The 25,687-nt window shown below is 37.3% G+C and overlaps 1 protein-coding gene across 1 annotated transcript in view; it reads right to left on the bottom strand.

Annotated features, from left to right (window-relative positions):
• Positions 1-7,802: 7,802 nt before the first annotated feature.
• Positions 7,803-25,687, bottom strand: part of LOC126973583 (exportin-7) — a 54,308-nt gene continuing 36,423 nt past the window's right edge. Inside the window, exons 15-24 of the mRNA XM_050820906.1 lie at positions 24,390-24,537; positions 23,814-23,973; positions 21,616-21,806; positions 20,481-20,610; positions 18,783-18,864; positions 15,931-16,069; positions 14,963-15,040; positions 14,056-14,156; positions 13,477-13,691; positions 7,803-12,611 (exon numbers count right to left, since the gene is read on the bottom strand). Coding sequence (XP_050676863.1) covers positions 12,500-12,611; positions 13,477-13,691; positions 14,056-14,156; positions 14,963-15,040; positions 15,931-16,069; positions 18,783-18,864; positions 20,481-20,610; positions 21,616-21,806; positions 23,814-23,973; positions 24,390-24,537 — 1,356 coding nt within the window. The 3' untranslated portion in view covers positions 7,803-12,499. The remainder of the gene's footprint in view (positions 12,612-13,476; positions 13,692-14,055; positions 14,157-14,962; positions 15,041-15,930; positions 16,070-18,782; positions 18,865-20,480; positions 20,611-21,615; positions 21,807-23,813; positions 23,974-24,389; positions 24,538-25,687) is intronic.

The following is a 25,687-nucleotide window of genomic DNA, read 5'->3' on the forward strand; positions in this document are numbered from 1 at the left end:
TAAACAGTGTCTCTCTGCTAGGAGTTAAAAGCTCCACGTTAGTGCATGTTTGACCTTGAGTTTGGATATACGCTGATATATTATCGGCGGTTATGTGTTTCTTTAAACGTGATACATATATTGCACCATATGACTCAGCCACTTCTATATTACAATTACCTGTCGAAATACCACGCATATTAATTCTCATTCTATTATTACTGCGCTTTTTTTTTGTCACTAACGTGAATGGTTCAGTTTCGTCAATAATGCTTCGCGTTTCTAAGTCTGAAGTTTGAGTAAGTATGCGTGAGTCATGCGATACAATATCCCTGTAGGTATGTACGATTGCAGCTGGCGCGTGCGACGCGAGCGTGCTATCAGTATGATACAGGCGTTCCGCTGTGCCGGCCGTCGTAGCATCGCTTCCTTGAGTATTTACGCAATGTTGATTGCTCGTCATTTTGACGTTTGGGATGCGGTCAGAGTGATGATGGGAACTGACTTTGTTAATTTTAGTTTTATCATAACGTAATTCTGTCAATTGTTTACACAATTTCGTTTTTAAAATTATTTAATTCCGTTTTGGAAATAGTGTCATTACGTAAGTTCTGCAACTCGTGTTTGAGCAAAGTTATATCCTTCAAGAGGCGGGTCACATCCACGTGGTCAAATGTGACCGGCGGCAGACGGTTTAAATCTTTGGCGACACACACTGGCACCTTGTCAGGGTCCACTTCTTTTAAAAGCTTTATAACGTCCCTTATGTTCTTTTTATTCTTGTCTTCGCCCTTTCTTACCACGCATCGCGATCCATCAGAAATCGTTTCATACAATATGGACTTGCCGGATTCGATTTCTTTATCACTATAGTTTGAACAACATATTTGCACTATGCTTAACTCATCAAGCACATCAATCTTATTTTGAACAAAAGTAAGAAATTCGTTCAATTTTAGTCCTTGGTAATTAGACATCGTACTTAGATTTAATGTTTACGAATTACGATGCACAAGCACCCGACCGACTCACATCGCAGCGCCGCGAGAGGACAAAAATATTGGTATGTCTTGCTCAACTCTCACGACACGTCTTCACTCGGACGGTTGGCTCAAACGGAGCCCGAGAGGCGCGGATCTTTAAAAAAATATCCAAATCTTTCTTTTGTTTGCAATGAACTAATGTCACAGTTTGAAGGGTTATAATAAACACGCTATTGCCATTACAGGCAAATTAGACGTTTTACCATAAGTATCAAGATGGCGCGAATTTAATGTTCGGGGTCATATCACATTACACTAAGCCTTAGATCATTTTAGTTGTGCTTTGTAATGACCAATGAGATGCTATAGCTCATCAGTGTGGCCATGTGTTGACACGGTCAGTTCTTCCTTGACTAGGAATTTTTTTATGACAAGGGACCAGACGAGCAGGACGTCCAGCTGATGGTGATTGATACGCTCTGCCCATTACAATGTAGTGCCGCTGAGGATTCTTGAAAATCCCAAAAATTCTGATCGGCACTACAATTGTGCTCGTCACCTTGAGACATAAGATGTTAAGTCTTATTTGTCCAGAAATTTCACTAGCTGTGGCGATCTTCAGACTGAAACACAACCGTTGTAGTACCCATGTCGGCATCCTTTGCAAAGGAGTCTCCCGGACTGGAGGATTAGCGAACACTGATGAATATTTAATGTAATATTGTATTTTCTTAGTGTGAACGATAAGCTTTACTTCCGTAATATGTTATATTTATTTCTAGGGCCTTTTGGATTCTTGATGTAGGTATTTATATAATTGCTAATATAGTATATAAAAGTCTGGACACTATAATCATAAAATTATATAAATGATCAACTATTTTTTTCAAATTCAAATTCAAATATTTTTATTCAAAATAGAATTCAAAATCACTTATTGAACGTCAAAAACTAACACCCATTCAAAAGAGACTGCCTCAGATCTGAGAAGAATGGGCGCAAGAAACTCAGCGGGCTTTTTTATATAAAAATATGGATTACAATGTGATATCGTACAATAAACATTTATAATTAAAGAGCCTGAGGGTGTTCGCTGTATTCTCAGTCCGTGGTGTCATTAAGGAAATCGTTTATGATTACAGTAACCTTTCCAACACAGACGTTTTTTAACAATTCATTTAAATTTCGTAACACATTTGTTTTGTACATTTTCTGGGATCATATTGTTGAAGCATATACATCGCCCAACAAAAGACTTACTAACTCGACCCAACCGAGTAGTAGGCATAACAAGTTTATGTTTGTTCCTCATGTTAACGTTATGAATGTCACAGTTACATTATCAAAAAATGATTTATTACAGCCCTCTTCTGCAGCACAAAGATTGTATTAATATCGGCCGCACTGCCCCATAACAATATACCATAGGACATAATACTATGAATATAACTAAAGTATACTAATCGGGCCGTATCTATGTCAGTTAACCGTCTAATTTTCTTAACCGCATATGATGCAGAACTAAGCCTATTCGCCAATCTGCAGGATTATATGGGGGCCCCATTGCAATTTGGAATCAAGAGTAATGCCAAGAAATACAGCAGATTCTACTGGTTTTAGCACCTCTCCATTTAATAAAAAATCCGCATCTACATTTTTGACATCTGGCGCGGTAAATTTAATATATTTGGTTTTATGACTATTTAACAATAAGTTATTGGCGCTAAACCAGTACACGATGTCAGATAGAGCATTGGTTACTTCGTCATATAAAACTTGGCTTCGTCTCACTTTGAATATAAGAGAAGTGTCATCCGCAAACAATACCACCTTGTTTTTTAGGAAGAGGAAGGGTCCAAGAATAGACCCTTGTGGTACCCCCATACCGAGAGGAGTCCCAGGAGATCTCCTGCCATTCACATCGACCCTCTGTATCCTATTATTTAAATATGAGATCAGATTTATGAACTATATCAAACTGAGTTTGTTTAAAAATTTGGGAAAGCTTACAATTCTCTAGTTTTTTCACATATGCCTCCAAATATTTCGGGAAGCCCTGTTTATCCTCCCGAAAGTGATAAAGTGCTAAAGTCATAATTTTTAATGCTCGGTCAATACAATAAATATATATTATGGAGAGGCTGAAAATGGAACTAAAAGATGTTTGGTTCATCTTAAATTTATAAATCTGAATAACAAAGGGAAAAAAGAAAACTTTTTTTAATCCAGAATAAATCTTTCTTCTTTTCATGTAAAGCATGAATAAATATTATTTGGTATTGGCGACTCCATGATTTTTGTCATTAAAGTGGTTTCTATTTGAAATAGCTGCTTAATGACAGGTGAACGTGCACTATACTCCAAGTTAAAATTTTGATACTTACCTGCTTTGTATTGTTTCTTTAATTTTGTAAATTCTTTGAATAGTTTACATAATAATTGCCTATAAGATTACTTGTAAATCGGATCCACATATATCGAACGAGAACAAAAGAAAGCTACGCAACGAAAGAAAAAGAGGATGTATATACAGACGAGTGAAAAAGAAGGGAACACTTTATCTTATTTGTAGTCTTACGAAGGCTTACAACGATGACAAAGCCTTAGACAGGCGTAGAAGGTTTTTCTGTAGTATGGTTAAAATATTTAAATAAATAGCGGTTGAAAAAAATTATAAAAGAAAACATTATGTCATCTGGGATCTTTACACTAGCGTTCGCCGCGTAATCTCCAATGAAGTTATATAAGAACAATGTATTACGGAATTATTCCCATTAATATTAAACTGTTTCGAACAATTAATAATTCAAACATACAAGACTACGTAACAATATGCGAAGATAAATAAAAGGAATCGTCGAATCAACATACATACAGTACCTACATAGGTATTATGAATTTAAAAAATATGATATCTGTCAGTGTTCGGTTGTCTTCCTAGCTTTAGGAGCCAGGATGTCATTCATATGCAGTGGCGGCAGGAATGCTAGTTACCAAGTTACCAAGAGTAGCATTTGACAATGCCCAGAACCTATGTGTTTCGGACGAGTAACTTGAGCGCAGCATGCAGATTTTGACGGCTCTTAGGCTAAGCGTATGCTAACACGCAAAAGTAGCAATTACATAACATTTAATTAAATTAGTGCTTTTGAACCTTGTTTGTGTGATATTAAGCAATCAGACTATTCAAAATAGACAGACTATTCAAAATAGAAAGAATTGTAATGGGAAATGATTGCCCAGAAATTCAACGTTTTTATATTATGAATGTTGAAAAAAACCTAGAAGCTACCCCTTGCAACCGCCTCAGCTTGTATTATAATATTTTTTAAGTGTCCCGTACTGTAATAGCATATCTTAATGACCTCTCCCTAATTCTGTGAACTCATTTTACTCGTCAACTCGAAAATGTCTATTCTTTATTATAGACAACACATAAGTGTCTTGTTGCGTTACAGCATATGCTCGTGGTCTTTTTCCGCCTCGTCTGCCATGTCCTGCTAAATCTATACTGAACTGCGTCACCTGGATCTCAGAATACGCATAGCCTTATTCTCGCAACTGTAGACATCACCCTCCACGTATATAACTCTACCAATTGTCAATTATTTATCTTCATCCATCCCTACTCTATGAACAGCAAAAAATCTTCTTCAATAAAAGTATCAAAAAAGCCCCTCGCAGTACACGACGTGGGAACAAGCGCGTGGCATAGACAATTAACTCTTTGCTTTACATAAACCTCCATCACACTGCCTTCTACTTTTGTACAACATCGATCACTCACAAAACTATTATTCTTTTAACAAACACCCTGCATAATACTGTCGGGCAACTTTTCTACAGGTTCGTAACTAGCAAGGCAAACAATCGAGTCACGGGTCAACTAACTCATAGTCATTTCGTTTAAACTATATATATTTGGAAAATCGAATCCTGCATAATACCTAGTATATTATGATACAAATGAAGTTATGATACTAAGTTATTATTATTATACACGAGGCTGTCGGTTGCAGTAATCGTAAATCAGCCGAGTGTCTAGTGAGCAACTTGCTCATGTGTTTCATACGATCTTTAACAACACACTTACGAGGATAAAACAAACATGTATTGCGTTCAAACAAAATATAAAACTTATGGAATTATTTATTCCAAAAATATAACTAGATTTTCAGTGGCTAAAAAACCTCTATTGTTACAAAAAAAACTGCATTAGCCGGTTAAATTGAATGCTTGCTCTGTTTACTCTCACATAATTTGCAGTTAGGTACTAACTTAACTTTGTATGGATAATTATATTATGCATTTGTGTGTGGGGCACGCTAAAAGTTTTGCACTTCTAGCTAATCGAAACTATTTGAATTTCGATTGTTATATTTTTTTAAAGTTGTAACCTTCTTAGTATTAAAAAAAACAATTGGCGGGAAATCATATGTCAATTGTTTTTTATCACACATCAAAGTTCTAGGTACACAACGAAAATGGAATTAAGACGAAAATATTTTACAGCTATGATTTTTATGATTATAAACTCCGCAAGACTGTGCCGCTCGTCTTCAAAATGCTTTTGGGAGAGAAGCACCTTGCTTAAGCACCGTGAGGCGATGGTTTGCTGAATTTGAGAGAGGTCGGGTTTCTTCACATGACGAATTTCGTGAAGGGCGGCCTTCAACTGCCGTCAACAAAAATAATCTGGCTACTGCTAAGCTGCTAATTGAAGAAAACCCGCGGATTACCTATAAGACAATCCAAGGAATATTGGGGATTGGTATGAGCCAAATTCAGAAAATTTTACACGAAGAATTGAAAGTTCGGAAACTTTGTTGTCGTTGGATCCCTCATGAACTGACAGCGGAGCAGAAGCGGGCTCGCGTGGAATGGTGCTCACAGATGGTAATGAAGTACGACTACGGACATTCTAATGCTGTTTATGACATTGCTACAGGAGACAAAACGTGGATTGATTGTTTTAAACTCGAATACAAACAGCAATCTTGTGAATAGGTGTTTAAAAATGAGAACAGGCCAACAAAAGTGAGGCAAGAAACGCTGGTAAAAAAATGATCGCATTTTTTTCTCAGCTACGGGTCCCATCTGCACAATTCCACTTGAAGATCAAAAGACTGTTAATGCCGAGTGGTATTCTACTATTTGTTTACCCAGGGTGTTAAAAAAAGTTGGCGATAGACGACCAAAAAGCCGCGTTCTCCTAGATCATGACAACGCTTCTTCACACAAGGCCAACAAAACTAAGTCATTTTTAGCTTCCGAAAAAGTCCAACTCATCTCCCATCCGGCATCGCCCCCACTTAGCACTCTGTGATTTCTGTATTTTCCCCAAAAATCAAAGATTTGATGAGAGGTTTCACTTTTACCATTTCCGAAGAGGAAGTGATAGCGTTCAGTCAGCACGTAATAAACATGCCTTCATATCTGTGATCCCTCCTGTTTAAAAAAAAATTTAAAATATAAAGGAGAGTATTTTGAAAAGCAATAAAAATAATATTTTGGTTATTACATATTGTTAGTTAAGTTACGCAAAGCCCTTAGTGTGAACTACGTAGATCGGTTTATGGCCCTAAGAATAAGGCTCACTTTACGAGCAAGTGTGTTGAAAATAGTTATTAATTTATGCAACTGTTGTGTAATCAGGGGTGTTAAAACACGAATGTGGGTTCACTCGGCATCGCCTCGTGTGATAATAGTATCACATGAGTGTTTAAATACCTAATTATCAACAGTTGCATACAAGACTTTATCTACACCCATAATATGAATCCTCTAAAAGATTTTGAAACAGCTTACTGCTAACATTAAAACAGCCAGTACTGATTATATACAAATAAACTACTTAAGTATTATTAATGAAAGAATTATTTTTTTAGTAGTAATTTACATTTTGTATAGTGCAATTATTAAAATTTACTTGAATATTATGTTCTTTTGCATCGTTTAAAATACCTGGCGGTGTGCTGACAAAACAAGAATCGCTCATTTTTTGTAAACAAAACAATAAAAATATCGAAGAAAAATGGCAGGGATTCGAATAACCCAATTTTGTTTTACGGCGCGCGACGTTCTGGTAGTGTGGAACGTGCGTAAACGAAAATGTTCGTTTTTGAAATTCATACAGATACCAAGTATCGAGCAATAAGAATGTGGCTGTCTGTTGAAACTCTTTGCGCATCAAGGGATCGAAAAAAAAACAAAGGTTGTTATGTTGTACTGAACTTCATAACAACACTCGCTCGGATGATGTAATGGTTATTAGGACATTGGGTGTTTTAATGTTGGCAATAAGCTAACTGTTTTAGAATCTTTAATAGAGGATTTAAAGCATGGGTGTACATAAAATATAGGAAAAGATAAATGTGTTAAAGAGTGTGAACTGTTAAAGTAATGCAGACACTAGACATAAAATCACCATACCCAGTAGAGCTATATCTTCACCTTGTGCGGTGTTTCCGAGACGATACGACATGGGTATCTTCAGAAAAAGTGCGTACACCTTTCTAAAAGGGCCGGCAACACACCCGCGATTCCTCCGGTGTTTCAAAAGAATGTGGGCAGCGGTGATCACTTAACATCAGGTGACCATACGGGTCACTAATTTGTCCTCCTCTTCCATAAAAAATATATAATTTCTACGTAGTAAATAAGGCCTAAAGTCTTAAATTGACTTGATATTATGATCACCAGACAACATCTCGATTATTGTGACTCCAGCTAAGTGTTTTTTTCAATCAATTTCAAGGTACACAAATTACCGACAGAAGTCAAATTAAATGAATGGGAATGTCATGGAAGCCAATATTAGGTATTAAAAATGAAACAATGTTATAAAAATCACAATTTATTAAATATTTACAACTTAACATAACAACATAAATACATCACGTCGATTACAGGAAACAATTATTGTAAAACTAATTACTTGTCATAACATCTACTTACAAATAGCCCCCCTCCTGTACCTAAAAAGGGGAACAGATTATTTCCGCTACTGTTTCATGCAAAATGTCAGATTTGATACTATCTTATAATCGGATTACAATAAAATAAAAACCGCGGATATAATAATAATATTGTAAAGACACAATCCATTTTAAGATTACACTGTAGGAGGATATGAAATATACATATTTGCCGTAGCAAAAGGGGGGGCGACTTAACCCCCCTTTCGATACATTATTTCTTCTTTGTTACAAAGCTCATAGGAATGTTATCAAGAAGGTCCCTTTGATGTTTGAAAACATTATAACTCAAAGGGGGGACATTTATTACTTTCTTGGGGGATTTTCTCAATACATGTCGATATTAACATGATTTCAATGAATCAACTCATGGGAGTGTTACGAGACACTCCCTTTTCATGTAAATTTATAGATGTTCAATAAAAATGATTTGATTGTTAACGATTTGGTCACAAAAATTCCAACTAGTAATTCTAAAACCACATCATAGGTAGAAACTGAAACATGAGGGTGTGAAACCTTTTAAATAATTTTTTTTCCTAGATTTTTGTGTGTTTCGAAACAAAATTCACTCATACACCTGGACGTAATTCCAGAAAAACGTTCCAAACCACAATCATGTCGAAATTGAGTTACGAACACAAAATTGGTCACGTGAGTCATATTAACGGACAGACAAAAAATGGCAGCCCTACTGTCACTCTTTAAATGACATCATGACTTAGTAGCCCAACCCACATGATTGGAATACACTAATATTTCTTTAAATACGAATTCCTTAAAATGTGATGTTTGTGGCTTGGAACGTTTTTCAGGAACTACATCCAATTAATGGTGAAGTTATGTGAAGTGAAATATTTCCTTGTATAACCGGGCAAGCACAGAGTTTACTTTTTAAATGATTCACGATTTTATATCCGAGGCGGAAACGTTTAAATACATTTCACAGTCAACAACATTTGCGAACGTGAATTTGTGTGATTCTCATCGTCTTGACGGTAATTATCACGTGATTATATTATATATATAACACTTCATATGGTTTCATATTATAAGTCTTAAAACTATCGTATAAAAAAATTAAAAAGTGTGCGATTTGTGTGATTTCAACATAGTCCTAAAATAGGACCTAGTTGCTTATAAACGGGCCACCAGCCAATGCAAAGAGAACCATTGAGGCTTAACTACTGTTCAGACCAAAACATCGCGGGATCCGTTGCCATTAAACATGTGACTGTAGATATTTAAAGATCTGTATTCTTAAGAGATAGGTTTTACTACGCACTACGGTTTTTTCCCGAGATCGGTTAACCGCTCTAATCGAAAAACCGCACGAGCACACACCACGATTATAAACTGCGAAACCACCCACGATTTTCAGTTGCTTTGATACTAAGAATTAGAAAAAAGATATCAACGAAAATTTTGCAAATATTGGGTCCATTCATTAACAACTGTCGCAAAGTATTATCATATTAAGCAGGTCTTTTCTGTACTTCCACTATGATTTTCTGGGACAAACACTCGTACTCTATACGTTTGAAACAGACTACGACTCGGTTGACGACATAATTTCAATGGCATTTCAACAACACGACAATTCTTCGCGACGGTCAGCCGAATACTAGCAAAAATCCGCGGTTAACACATAATCTACCCACTAAGTTCTACGAATTACAAATATTGCGGCGATTTGTTTTCGCGACAATTTTGTAACATTTCACATTGTAAATCAGTCAAGGGAAAAAACCGCAAGTGCGGCCGCTTGTTTGCTTCCTTTTTTGCTTCATAAACTCACACGGTTAAAAACGTGTGCATCGCATAGTATAGCCTCTAAATTCAAAGCCTAGAAAGCTTGAAAATTTTTTTTTTTCATTCTGAACCCCAAAGACATTTAAACAGATTAGACCGACAATACAAACTATTTAGTATAAAGTTCGCGTCAACAAATTCTTGCGAGGGACATGGGCGTGGCGGCCGTGACGCAAACAAAATTAACCAATCACATCGCTTCCCGCCTAAAGTGGTATGATAGAACTGTATATTATTCGACTAAGTTGTATGTTCCGATATGCACTGCGACCACTGTACAGTGTGACGTCAATTTAGTATACCGTGAAGCCGTTCCTTTATAGCCAGTTATATTGGTTACTATTTAAAATAGAACGCAATCCCGTATACTGTTAGCCGCATTTTTTGACGCAGCTTTCAAATGAGTGTATTAAAGTTTTCTAGTTGTTGGGATTTGGGATTAAACTGTAGGTATTGTTTATGAAACATTAGGCACTCGAGTAATTTTTTCTGATCACGTGATCAAAGTACTGCGAGTACCTTACCTCGAAAACGCCAGTGCTCACAGTAGAATATGGCGACGATTTAGGACGTCATATATTTCCCTAGGGTACTGCGGCAGTAAACTGGCAGTCCATAACGGAACGATTTTTTATACAGTGATAGCACTGTGCAGTGCTCGCAGTGCATATCGGAACGGAGCCATAATGTTAAATAATTTATATGTCTAGAGATCATTCTGCTAGTCAACCGATGAAAACAGGCAAGTTTTATTACTTTAGTATGTGTGCATTGCTCAAAACAGAGGCTAACTATCAACTATTTTTTCGACGTTTTCAGAGCTTTCATAGTCTATCTACACATATATATGATCTAAGATTTTAATGTTGATACTTATTATGTGAACGAAGTCAATTGTACTCACAGTGAAAGGCAATGTACCAGTGAGCTTGCTTGGACCACTGTTCGTTTCCTACACCTGAAAACGGAACAATTCGTAATTTTTGTCGATATTTGTCTCGCGTTGCAGGTTATGTGTCTGAATGCCGACTGAACACGTATCAAAAAACGTAATTTTGTAAAGGTCACATCACCAACAATAACCCTTTAAACCGCACGTTCAAGTTGGTCTATTCTCTTTAAATGTCTTTGTACGAGTCAAATAAGTCTGTAACCGCCAACGAGCCGTAACATTCAGTGATATTTTAATATAGGTATGTGAGTATTATACAAATTAAAGTTTATAACCAAAATTTAAGAACGATACGGGACTCGGAACGGCGACATCTCAAATCACATTCCTAATATGCTAATATTGGGGTCAACTGTGAAGTAGATACTGTAGATGAAGCCACAACCTGAGAGTTCAAAGATTTACGATCCATGCGTCACCGATAGGCTCAGTTTGTGGTTCCGTATCGTTCATAAATTTTGATTACATATAAAATTTGAAAATATACTAATGAAATACATATTTCGATTGCTATAGTTGCAAATTGTAGAAGTTTCCAAAGTTGGTTTAGTTATACTGGTATACAAAATATTCACGCGTCGTTTCACGTCCACCATTCCGTTTAATACTAAATCACTACTTAGTACTGGTTTCTATGGTAGGTACCGTCATAAATGTACCTACAATACAAAAACACCACGCAGTATAAAGGATGACATAAAACGTTCTATGGCATAAGCTGTAAATTTAGTATCACAGTCGCGCTACTAAAGAAGACTGTTCACTATAGCGTACCGTGCGGGGTCAATTTTATGAACGTTTCGGACTAGAAAATAAACTGGGAACGTTCTAGTAGCGGAGAAAAATTATTTTTACAGCGTCTTTTAGCTATGAAATAGTAAAATTAAATTCAAGAATTTGTTATTTTAAAAGTAATATATCTTTCACTTCTGGGATTAATTATATAAATTTAATTTGTAAAAAATTGTTATCAATTGTAAAGTAGATACTGTAGATGGAGCCACAACATGAGAGTTGATCAAGATTTACAATCGATGCCTTATTCAGACGGTTGGCTCAATTGGTAAGAGCGCTCGGAAGCAACCCGAGAGGCGCGGGTTCGACTCCCATATCGTTCATAAATCTTGGTTACAAATTTAATTTGTATAAATTCAATAAATTAACCCCGACACAGTATGGTGTGAAAACTTTGACAAAAAGCATGTACTTTACAATTATTACAGTCGCATGTTATGATTGCAACCTCAATATTGTGTCATTAGTACTGATTTTTTCAAAGTAAAAACTTCTTTAGAGACACTGGTATTGAATGACAGTGGGTCATTATGTTCGGCTATGTAACACTTGTTCGGGGTTCTTGATGTTGTCTCGAGTCGTTTAAGTCATTACTACTTCTGTAATGTGATTTTAAGCACATACTGCTTTTGTTTGTACTCGTGTGTCTGTGCACTCATACCAACTATAGAGTAATAGTGAGAAAGAATGGTAGTAGTTTAGATTTTTTTTTATAACCATTTCAGGGTGATTTCTACTAGAACGTACCCAATGAAAATTTCTTTTGTTATGGGTTAGGACTAACGAGCATAAATCTAACATTGGCGAAATTAAAAAGCGTCGAATAAAAACATATTTGATTTCGAAACAGGCATAGTTTCATATTTTTCGAAATAATACTTATTTGCCTGACACATTCCCGGCACGGCGCTGGCACGACAGTGGACAGTCTCCTTAAAGGCTAACCATTCGGTCAACGACCCCAGTCCCTTACGGACGCGTGGTTGTGAGGTGCGAGGGTACTATGACGTCATCATGTCGCTGGCGGAGGGCGCCACACTGGTCGCGGGGCTGACGGTGCCCTTCAGGTGGTCGTTGATGTCGCGTCGGAACATGGACAAGTTCTGTGTGAACCTGGAAACAACAATTAAACTGTCAATATTATTTTTAGTTATTGAGATAGTACGTGAGAGAGCTGCGGAGGCTTCTTATGCACAGGATGCCGGTTAGATTATGGGTACCACAACACCGCTGGTTATATATATATGTGTGTGTATGTAACAAAACTAAACATATATTTTTTTAATTTTTAATGAGGACCGAGACGAGCAGGACATTACAACGCAATGCCTCCCAGGATTCTTGGAAAACCTAACATTCTGAGCGGCACTACAATTGCGCTCGTCAGCTTCAAAAAATCACAAATTTATTTATTTAGCATTTTAATTAATTTAAGTTAATTAATTTTTACACGTTGTACTCGATTATGAAGGTAATCAGTCAGTAAATTTATATAGATATATTTATATAAGCTTGATACATAAGATGTCAAGAATTTCACTAGCTATGGCGCCCTTCAGACCAAAACACAACAATGGCCTAAGTCGCCTCTTACCACACCCTTGAGCCTGGGTTTTCACTATTCTTTTTATGCCCCGGGGAAGCACCAGTGGCTTCTTTCCACAGGAAGCCGGCTAGATTATGGGTACCACAACGGGGCCTATTTCTGCCGTGAAGCAGTAATGTGTAAGCATTATTGTGTTTCGGTCTGAAAGGCGCCGTAACTTGTGAAATTACTTGACAAGCGCAATTGTAGTGCCACTCAGAATTTTTGTGTTTTTCAAGAATCCTGAGCGGCACTGCATTATAATGGGCAGGGCGTATCAATTACCATTAGCAGAACGTCCTGCTCGTCTCGTCCCTTATTTTCATAATAAAAAAGCACAGGGCAAAATGTTGGCCGTGTATGCTCTCACAAAACGTGTATGGTGTTAGTTACTTGTCTCTGTTCTTGGTCAGCAGGTTCCTCTCGACGCCCGCCATCAGCTGCTCGAACCAGACCGCGAACTGCTGCCGCCGCTGGCTGCCGTGCTGCGAGATCAGCTCGCTGCGCAGTCGCGAGAAGTGCTCCTCGTTCAGCAGGATCAGCCCCAGCAGCGGCCGCGACATGGACCACTGGTTGCAGCAGTCCTCGAACATTATCACGTTCAACACCTGGAACACAACAAATACCATTGGTTCGCATCACCGACATGCTTGCCAATTTTTTCTGTCATCATCATCATCCTTTCAGCCGGAAGACGTCCACTGCTGGACAAAGGGCTCCCCCAAAGATCGCCATTTTTTCTGTACTCAAGTATAATTATATCGCACACAATGTTAATTATACCTTTGATGTTGTAGAAAGAACAATTTTGTAAACTTAAAGACACATTTATCTATAATCTATATTTTTTCACTGAACACTTTGTCATTGCGCGGCGTTCTATTCAAAGCGCGGTCGAAACAACCTAGTTTTTCATTGTACGTCAATGGTTGTAAGTTAAAATTTGTGGGCAATGTGGTTGGTGATAGTTACCGTCGCCAGGATCTGCTGCATGATCTCGGGCCGCCGCTGCAGCACCTCGACGAACATGTTGCTGCTCTCCGGCAGCGGCTGGCGAGGGTTCTTGTTGCTGGCTGCCGGTCACCAACATAACATATTAATAATATATTTATATACAAAGTAGTGCCTATAATAATAATAATTGCTTATAACTAATCCTAGTAGGCTTCATACGATACATAATAGCTTTAAGGGGGGCTTTTTAGTTCCCAGCCTGTGTTATGGCATTATCTATAAACAAACTTAAACTTTTTATTAAATAATAGTTCTGTCGTAAATTCTGCTACTCCACAGCTGAATATCTAAGTGATGGTACAACCTGGGACTAGATTATGATTATTTTATTGATATTAAACAAATAATAATAATAATATTGATACACTTTTTACACAAATTATCTTGCCCCAAATTGAGCATATATAGCCTGTGTTATGGGTTACAAGACAATGATATATTTAATACAATCTACTTACTTAAACATACATAAATACATTTAAACATCCATGACTCGGAAACAAACATCCATATTCATCATATAAATGCTTGCACCTACTGGGATTCGAACCCGGGACCTTTAGCTTAGTAGGTAGGATCGCTAACCACTCGGCTATACAGCGTATCGCTACAATGGCGTCATTAAATGAACACACGGGTAGATGTCGTAAGAAGATAATTCTAAAATTTAAAGAAATCAATTCAAAGTTCGAAATTTCACAATACAGAAATATGTATGAGGAAAATACCCGCGTTATATGAACATATACCCATGTTATATAGGGGCAATGGCATGGAATGGGGGAAACTTGATAAGCGATTGTGAGTCTTGCTGTTTATTGTACGTCGATGAGTTGGAGTAGATAGTAGAGAATCGTTAACTCACTCTTCTGCACCAGTTCTTTGAACAGAAACGTCACTATGTGGTCCAGAGTCGCGCAGCATCCCGTACACACACTGGTGTCTGTAACATAAATATATCTTATTGTATTGTAAGCGCAGATGACACGAATTAAATGGAATTAGCTGCCATACTAAAAAAAACAAATATGTTACGAAATTCAAAAGAATTGTTAAAAAATTGTCGTTGTTGTGATAGAATGGAGCGATCTTCCTAAGGCTCTTAAATTATTTATTTATTCATAAAGGCTTACCAACTAAATACAATTTATTAACTTATGCACTGAGAATTTAACAAATATAATAAAATAGTTTAAATGAACTTAAATTATAGGTAGGCACAAAATTACTATACGAAATACATGTGATATTTTAAAATCTAAAATCTATAAATTTTGGAGAGCAATATCATTTTGTTTTTTAAAATTAAGAATATTTGAAAAGAAGATATCATATGTTTTCATCTATATTAAAAATACAATTATATAATTGTAACATTAGCTGTAGAGGAGAGTTTAAGCAATAATAACTGTGGTGGAATTTAATGTGCATTGGGGAAAAAATACTAAGCCGACAATTGAAGGCAGGCCGATTTGTGATAAAAGCGAAGGACAGTCCATTTCATAAGTTAAAAGTTTAAGCAAACACAGCAATTGTGAAGCATTTCTACGTATTCGCAGAGATCTCATTTGAAATGTTTTTAATCTATTCTCATAGCTATCATTGCGGCTATATTTATTTGCGTAAAAACTTAACTTTGAAAGAAACTTTTTTTGTACAGATTCTATTCGTGATATATATTTTTTGTGATATGAGCACCAAACGGCTGAGTTATATTCTTATAAACCAGGTTGCGTTATAAACATGCTTACGTTGTTCATATACAAATATTGTTACTGAAAATAGGATATAAAATGTAATTGGTCCTTCGAGCCGAATATATAGTAATATTACCTATCGCCGTAAGTCCCTCGGAGATGGAGGACAGGATGTACAGCGTCGCATCGGGCTGCAGCGACGCCAGATACGGCATGTGGTCTTGTGCAAGCCGCTCCAGCAACACGTAGTACGTCTGTGACAGCTTGGGGTAGAACTGGAAAATATGTAAGGTGTTATTATCCTTTTTTTTATATAAAAAGAGGAAAAACGTGTAATCTGTTTTGCACAGATAGCATGTAGTTGTGTGATCACCCCATCCCACAATCTATTACATTGCCACAGTTACAAGAGCGTTGTCGGAATTTTTTTGAAGGTGTACACACTTTTTCAAATTCATATTCATTTATTTGTTATTAAATAGGTTGGTACAAATTTGGTCTTACAATAGCTTAAAGTATCTCCTATTTAGCCATTACCAATAGCACGCAAACTTGGTCTTGGGCAAAAATTTTATTACAATATAAATTAATTTATTTTATATAACACAAAATTATAATTTTATACAATACAAAAAAAAAATATTAAAGTCAAGATAAGAATAATCCACTTACAATGCAATGTCAAAATCCTTTACTCTTTGTGGTCAAAAAACTCTTCTATTGAATAAAATGTGTTTTGAAGAAACCAACTGTGTAAGGATACTTTAAATCTTGAAAAGGTAACAACTTAAATGAATCAGGGATCTTATTGAAAATTTTCATGCTCATCCAGAAGCAATTTTTCTGAAATAAAGTGCATGTGGAACAACTCTAGTCACTAACCTATCAGCTTTCCTAAGTATTCTAGTACTGTGGGTCATATGCATTTGCTGTAAGTATAGCACACTGTGATTTTCCTTTACAAATTTTGCCATCTCGTAAATGTATAGATCGGGCAGTGTCAATAGTTTCAGTGACTTGAAAAAGGGCTTGCATGAAACGTCAGACTTAATACCACAGATTGATCTGATGCAGTTTTTCGGTCGTAACCATATCATAGCGTCCTGGAAAGATCACACTACTCATTGCAGTTTGATTGTACGAGGGTTTAAAAACCGGTCAGTGGAGTCAAGGCCTCACATCTAGATTGTGATGATAACATCAATGCACACATATTTTTGGTTCATGCACTCATGACTACAATGAGTGTCAGCTAACACATCACAATACAATTGTTTTTAGTTATTAGTAATAACATATATTACAAAACAGAGGTCGTGGAATAACTGACCCCGATTATACAGATTTCACTACTTTTGGGGTCAGAGGATTTGGCCTTTTAATCTCACTATTAAATTAATGCCAACTTCTTAATTCAATACTGGTTACGGATATTGAATAAAAGATTTTTATTATTAAGTAAGTAATGCTATTTTATTACGTATTCAAATAAAATAAACTTGCTAATCGTCAACTTTTATCACTAAAACCGATTCGTAAGGCTTATGTTGAGAATAACCTGTAAGAAATTTATTAGTTTTTTGTTTTATTGAAAATAAGGGACGAGACGAGCCAGACGTTCAGCTGATGGTAAATGATAAGGCCTGCCCATTACTCATTACCTTGAGACATAAGTTGTTAAGTCTCATTTGCCCAGTAATTTCACTAGCTACGGCGCCCTTCAGACCAAAACACAGTAATGCTAACACATTACTGCTTCACGGCAGAAATAGGCGCCGTTGTGTTACCCATTATCTAGTCGGCATCCTGTGCAAAGGAGCCTCCCACTGGTGAAAACTATCTAATAAATGGTTAATGTAAAAAGAAAAATAAAACTTTTGACATTTATTAGTGTGGTTTCCTTGACCTAACACGTAATATTTAGATAATTATGGACATTCACAAAACAATTCAAGTTTGGGCCGTTGCAGGTTTGTTTTTATTTTATTTAAATTGTTTAGAATTAATAATAATAATAAAACTTTATTTCAAAGTAACTACAGACTCAAAATAATGTTAGTTAGTGCTAAAACATAATCTAAACTACTTATTACTATTATTTGAGTCACTATTTCTCCATACGATTAGAGATAGAGCAACAGTGACTCATATATTTGCAGTCTAACATTCTACCAATCATCTTCAGGACACCGTTGGTGCTGCCCCTCATTCTGTGCATCAGGGAACCACATTTTTTGCGCATCGTTGCCTAAAAACAATCTACTGGCGCTGTCGCGAACATCCCCGATGCACTTCAGAAACGAGGCAACCCCAGTAGCACCCTGAAGGGTTATATTGGACGCGGAGGGCGCTGTAGGATTTTTGGGTGTACCTGGCCCACAGACTGCACGTGTAAAAATTCGTGCAATATGCTCGAAACAACGTTATTTAAGGCTGTTTCAGTAAAGCGCAAACCTGCGAGTAAGCATATTCGGCCTCACAGACAACGCCCTGCGTTCCCTTTCGATATCCGCATCGTCCTTGGGGCCGGGGGTTAACACATGCCCAAGGTATTTAAATTGTGACACCCGAAAGGGATACTCGAAAGAGTATCTTACCGTTTAGCCTAATGGGTGGTAATTGTTTTGGTGTTTTACCCTCGGCCTCAAAAACCAAATTGATAGAGCTATTTTTCAAGTCAATTTCCTAATATGAAATTATTGGGGTTGAGAGGGCTACCAACTGTAAAATAGATCCTGTAGATAGAGATTCATTTCCACTCGATTTACGATCCATGCGTCATTCGGAGGGTTGGCTCAGTTAGTAAAAGCACTCGGACGGAACCCGAGAGGCGCCGGTTCGAGTTCCGCATCGTTCATAAATTTTGGTTACAAATTTAATTTGTATAGATACTTTTTTGTTAGTGACATCTGTTTTAAACTTAAGTTATTTAAGTCGCTATTTTTTGTTTTGGACTAAGATTGAATAAATGATTGTTACTCAACTTACCAGTAAATCACTCTGCGGTATACTGAGAAGTAACTTGACAAACATATTAAGCGCGTTGTCCAATGCGTCGTCACCATATAACCTGAAAACATTGTATAAAATTAAATATTAAGAAAATATGAATTATAGTATTTTATATATAACAATTTGTTGTTGTAGCGAATTCATAGATATTATGGTGTAGTGTGTGGCCGGCTTTATAATTTTGAGAATATAGTAAAGAATGTGTTTTTTTTAAATAGATAACCCTCAATTCTGAGATTGATTACACAAATTAAATTTGTAAGCGATGCGGGACTCGAACCCGCGTCCCTTCGCGTTCCGTGCAAGCGCTCTTTAAAATTCTTCATCTAAAACCGTTACATTGTGGTTAAAGGTAGTAAAAGACCAAATATAAAGCTCACATGTAAGTATTAAATGGTTAACCGGTTTGAACCGGTTTCAATGTCCAAGCCTATGCGCTACACATATTATCTTATTTCGTAAGCGGCGTAATTCTCGCACTGGTTCGATTGTCAGTAACTGAACTACTGCTGATCATATATACGCTGAGAAGTCAATCGAATCCTAGATTAGAAAGGCTTAGATTTTGAGAATATCTTTTACTAACACTAGACAAGACGAGCAGGACGTTCAGCTGATGGTAATTGATACTCCCTGCCCATTCAAATGCAGTGCCGCTGAGGATTCTTGATAAACCTAAAAATTCTGAGCGGAACTACAATTGAGCTCGTCACCTTGAGTCATAAGATGTTAAGTCTCATTTGTCCAGTAATTTCACTAAAGTAACCGTCATGAGAAGCTATAAATTTTGTAAACAAGTGTTCAGGAGTTCACAACATTTGGACCAACAAAAAAAATTAATTTGTTTAAGATTTAATAAATTATTAAGTAACAAATATTAATTAATATATATTATTTAAGAATAATCAAGCTATATCTCCAGGTATACCAATTAACCTAACCAATTACTTCACAATTTAAAACCTACTTCTAGTATTAACCTTAAGTTTCCAAAGATTAGTGTGTTTGAACAAACAACTCTTTTTACTTATTATATATTTTAGATAAATTGTATTACGCACTTTTTGACGTTTTTTCGTGGCGAATTTGTTTCCTTAGATGTACTGGCTACTGGCTCCATTATACGTAATAACAAATAAAATTAACGCAACAATTAAAGTAACAACAATAAAAAAGTGATAACGAAACAATAACAACCAGATCCGCGATATATGCAAAGCTATGAAACAAACTCGTACGCGTATTCGAAACTCGAATGTCGCGTTTATTTCAAAATGGCGTCCCGATAGTTTACAATCCCTGCGACGGACGCGTTCCGGTACCAAGAAACACAAACGATAGCGCTTTGCGTCGTTAAAATATGATCCGACTAAATTAAATAGGTTGTTACTTTCATATAACCCGTCTATATTTCATGTCGATTGAATATGGTCAATTTATTATTATCTCGCAGTATAAACTGTTTACTTAGTAAAAGATGTTTGTTTACATAATTTATAGCTTCTCGTGACGGGTACTTTAGCAACGGCGCCCTTCTTACTTACTGTTTCACGGTAGAAATAGGCGCCGTTGTGGTACCCATAATCTAGCCAGCATTCTGTGCAAAGGAGCCTGATTATTTATTAAGTTACTCCCACTGGCTATATTTTTAGAATCTGTGTGAGATAGAGGTACCTGAACACTCCGAAGTTTGCGTAGTTCCCACACAGCGCCGCCTTCAAGATGGCGAAGCATAGCGAGATGCCGCGCAACTTCATGGCGTACAGATCCTTCTTGACCACCTCCACCGTCAGGATCCTGCTGCCTGGCGACAACCGAACTGTTATACGAGATATCGCGAAACGAGTTTAAAAAATATATTTCGCGCCTACAAAGTACACATGTCAGAAATGAAACCTGCCTTCTGCGTGAACCTCTACACTGCATATGAATTCTTGGTACATGAGGACACATGATTTCAACCGCTATGAAGGACATTATTATCACCTACCGACATCTACCATATTTATGTTCTCCTGGTGTCTGTGGTGTAATACGGCGTGCGCATGACGACAGAATATTCTCGCATTATGATGCGGAAATGAATTTTGTCTTATATATGTATGTCGGAGAATTAGAATATAAAAGTAATATGGCCTGTATGATTATATTCTACTCTGTGTATTGGGCTGAACTGATGGCGAACGTCATCTTAGAAAATTTATTGAATTAGGCGTTACTTTGCGGAAATCCATAATTATACAAATGATTTAAGTTTTCTTTAGTGTTAATTCCGCCAATATTTGTTTTTAAAACAATTCGATCCGCGAACAATTATTACAATTAGACAACAAGTCCTGAGGATGCCTCGTGTAGAGGCGAAACACGTGTCGAATTGTTTTAAAAACAAATATAGGCGGAATTAACACTAAAGAAAACTTAAATCATTTGTAGAACGTCATCTTTCAAAGTGTGTTTGAAGTTGTCACTGTGTACGTCAATGTCGGTGACGTGATTGAAGTTAGTTATTACTGTCCATCAGTTGAGCGCCCATTTAGAAGTTGCAGTCGTCTTCAAGACAGCGCCCGCGCCGGTTGTGCGCACTGATCGACTTAGAACAACATGGAGGATACCAACACGGTGACACCCGATTTTAAATCCAAATTAATCTCCGAGATGTATAAGACAATCTCTTCTTCAACTATGATCGCCTGGTACCTTAACACTGTATAACGCTTCCTATCTCATTTTCTTCCACGTTAAATCTTATCAATTCATGATTCCTTTCTCGTTTCATCGACTTTAGGTGCAGGTGAGATGTGAATGTTACCGTAAGCGCAGATGACCTCGGAGAGCGCGCGGAACAACAGGATGCCGTTAGGTGAGCTGACATCGAACTGGAGCCGCTGGTTGCGGTTCTGGGCCAGCTCAGCAGTCAGCTTGAGCACGGGCGTGGTCACAGCCGGCTCGCTGTACCACAGCTCCACTCCGCGGAGCAGCACCTTCATGTACACCGGGTAGCTGGAACAGGCACAGTTCATTAACAGTAAGAAAGAAAGAAAGAAAAACATTTATTTCACAAAACACTCACAGGATACAGTTAAATATTAAAAGATAAAAGTACAAAACAAACCAAAAAACAATGTATTTAAATAGTTAATAGATTTAATATTGGAGAGTTCCTGTGCAGTGCAGGAAATGGGTCAGTGTCTATTATTGTTAGTAATCTGCTTAAAATCCTTGTTAAATTTGTAAGTCGAACTGTATTTTGTATTTAAATTAATGTCTTGCAATGAGAGTTTTGTATGCACCAGTAACTGGCATTCATACCAGATTATAAACCTATAAGACCGTAATTATTTTTAATGTTTTGTATGTAATATGCTGTTGGTGTGTCAATAAATAAATAAACAGTGGGAGGCACAGTTTATTAACCAGTGTGAGGCACAGTTAATTAACCAGTGTGAGGCACAGTTAATTAACCAGTGTGAGGCACAGTTAATTAACCAGTGTGAGGCACAGTTCATTAACCAGTGTGAGGCACACTTCGCACTAGCGGTGGGCGATTATAAGATATACTAATGAAGTCATTCGATTACAAAAATTAGTAGCTAGTGATTAAATAGGTAATTGTGTCTGCGAGTCGACGCAGATCAAAGCAAGAAAACAACATGGTCGGATCAACAGTCGGGTGATGGATCTAAATCCAACCTAACACAACTAAATAATTTAATAAGTACAAATTGTCTTTATTATTAAAAAAACATTAAAGGTAATATTTAATAATACTAATCATTTTAATTATTATTTTGTAAAAATCACAAATCCAGTTCCTGTTTTTAAATCAAACAGCCGTCAGTGACTCTGGACTTCCAGTCTCTCTATTTCTACTTATTGCAACGGGATAAGTAATACTAATTAGCAACGTCATTAGATTATGAAAATAAGTTTGTTACTTATTTTATAATCGATTATAAATATTAGACAATATATTTATTACAAAATAATTCGATTATAGTCATTCATAATCGCCCACCGCTGTTTTTCACAGGATGGCGGCTAGATTATGGGTACCACAACGGCGCCTATGTGCATTATTGTATTTCGGTCTGAAGGGCACCGTAGCTAGTGAATTATTTTTTTATGGAATATGAGTACAAACGAGCATACGGTTCACCTGGTGTTAGGTGATGACTGCCGCCCACCGTCTCTTGCAACACCAGAGGAATCACAGGAGCGTTGCCGGCCTTTAAGGAAGCACGCGCTCTTTTTGAATAAACCATTGTCGTATCGTCCCGGAAACAACGCACAAGGAAACTCATTCCACAGCTTTGTAGTACGTGGAAGAATGCGATTTGAAAACCGCACTGTGGAGAACCGCTTCACATCCGATTGTGGAATTCAGCAGCAGGAATCAGGTTAAACAGCAATTTCTGGGCAAATGAGACTTAACATCTTATGTCTCTAGGTTTCGAGCGCAATTGTAGTGCCGCTCAGATTTTTTGGGTTTTTCAAGAATTATGAGCGACACTGCATTGTAGTGGGCAGGGCGTATCAATTACCATCAGATGAACGTCCTGCACATCTCGTCTCTTTGTACAATGCCTATTTATTCGACACAATATGAAGCTGCTTTACTCACACCCAACATTTAATGTTTGGTTTGGTATGGTATGGTATAGGGGCTCCTGTTTCCGCAATTAAACCACTAGCATGGGTCCATTTTGCGTGCAGTAATGGCCAGTTACTCCAACCAGCCCAGCTCCTTCCAGAAGTTCAGAACATTCCTGGGGTGTTCGCAGACTTCCTGAAGCGACCTTGCATTGGTTAAGGTTTTTGCCCGTTGGTTGGCCACCCCCGCACATTCCAGGATTACGTGAGCGACCGTTTCGTCTTCGGCCAGAATAAATTTAATGTTTGTAGGCGACAAATAAATTTAAACTATAATACTTAAAGTGTGACATAATTTATGGATGGCCCCTAAATACTAGATACATAATATCACCGCTGACTGTACTTTATACTTACATCCAATCGAACAGCATCATATATGTGGTCTTGGTGTTGAACGCGAAGGCCAGTCCCTTTAGGTCGCGTGCTATTCCAATCAGGGTCTTCTTGGCGTCTTCTGAAGCGTACAGTGACCTATCTGAACTGCTCAGCAGACCTATTATACTTTCGATTGCGGCTAGAAATAAATAATAACTGATTTAATAAAATCATTAAAATAGATTTAAACAGCGTGTCAACGCGAACATGGTTGAAAAGATGTTGTTTTCATCCAACGCATAAAATAATAAAAATATACCATATTATAATAATACTGACGAAAATTCGCTTGTTTGTGACATTTGAATACAAGTGATGCTCATTGATATGCCAGGTTGTATCAAAATATTACAGATTGTACCATTACCGCTTGCACACTGTTATCCTAGAATCTATTAAGTTACATTTCAGGTAAAGGCTCCGGATGTGTAAGCATCATATAAGAATTTTGGTCCTTCGAGCCGATTTATACATTTATCTCAACACCAAATAATGGTCCTTTGAGTGCGATAAAAGATTTATGTAAAGGAATTCATTTCAATTAAAGCTAGGTACCTGTGAGCGGCAACATGAATGCCAGAAACCTATCCTCGTCTTCTCCTAGTTCAACCATCAGCAGCCTCCCGAGCGCTGTGTATAGCATCGTACGGCACCTCATCTCCACTGTCCCCGCTCCGATGCCCAGGAACGGGAAGTGCTCGGCCTGGCAACGATATAAAAGCGTTAGTTAATGCTCAACCAGTTTTTTATTGAATCGAAGCATCAGCAGGCGTAAGGATGATTGGATACAATAAGACTATGTCAATGTAGACAGTCGAAAGAGGCGATTCCTGCACTATCGCCCAAACTGACACGTCGACTTATTAGCTTAAACAGACACGACATCCGAATTATGGTCGGCACCCTAACGGGTCACACATCACTGAACAAGCACCTATTTACAATCGGCGTTACGGACAGTCCTAGGTGCAAGGGGCTGTCTAACCGAAGATGAAACGGTCACTTACGTAATCCTGGAATGTGCTGGGGTGGCCAACCAACGGGCACAAATCTTAGTAAATACAAGGTCGCTCCAGGAAGTCTGCGAACACCCCAGGAGTGTACTGAACTTCTGGAAGGAGCTGGGCTGGTTGGAATGACTGGCCAACACTGCACGCAAAATGGACCCAATTAAGCGGTCCAATTGCGGAAACAGGAGCCCTTTACCAATACAATAAGACTCTTGTAACTCAAATGTCTACTGAACCACAACCAATGGACGAAAATTGAATAAATTTCAATATAGCGGCTTAGTGCCGCTATGTTTCGCATAGGTTAGTGTCGAGGACCGAAGGCCATCCCCCCTCCCTTTTCCCCCAACAAAATATGAGGCAACGCTCTTGTGATTCCTCTGGTGTTGCGAGAGAATGTGGGCGGCGGTGATCACTTAACACCAGGTGACCCGAACGCTCGCTTGTCCTCCTATTCCATAATATGTATGTATAACTTGTAAATAAAAAATAATTTCTTACTTATTGCATAACAATAATTTAATGATAGTGTTTTTTTTACTAACGCGAGTGTGACACATTTATATGAAATACTTTTCAAAGGATTATAAAAGTGTGTAATTGAAACTGTAATTCAACACTAGGTTTTTGCTTAAAAGTTACATTTTGATTATTATTTTGTTTAACACTACACTAGCTGACCCGACAGACGTTAATCTGTACATAATAAATAAAATACTGTTTATTTTTTATGAATTTGTCAATAATATGTCATAACACAAAGAATTATTTTGTAAAATATGCTCCATACACAAATAAAATTTGAAAAACAAAATTTTATGAACAGTGCGGGATTCGAACCCA

This window comes from Leptidea sinapis, chromosome 29, assembly GCF_905404315.1.
Source record: "Leptidea sinapis chromosome 29, ilLepSina1.1, whole genome shotgun sequence".
Classification (NCBI taxonomy): domain Eukaryota; kingdom Metazoa; phylum Arthropoda; class Insecta; order Lepidoptera; family Pieridae; genus Leptidea; species Leptidea sinapis.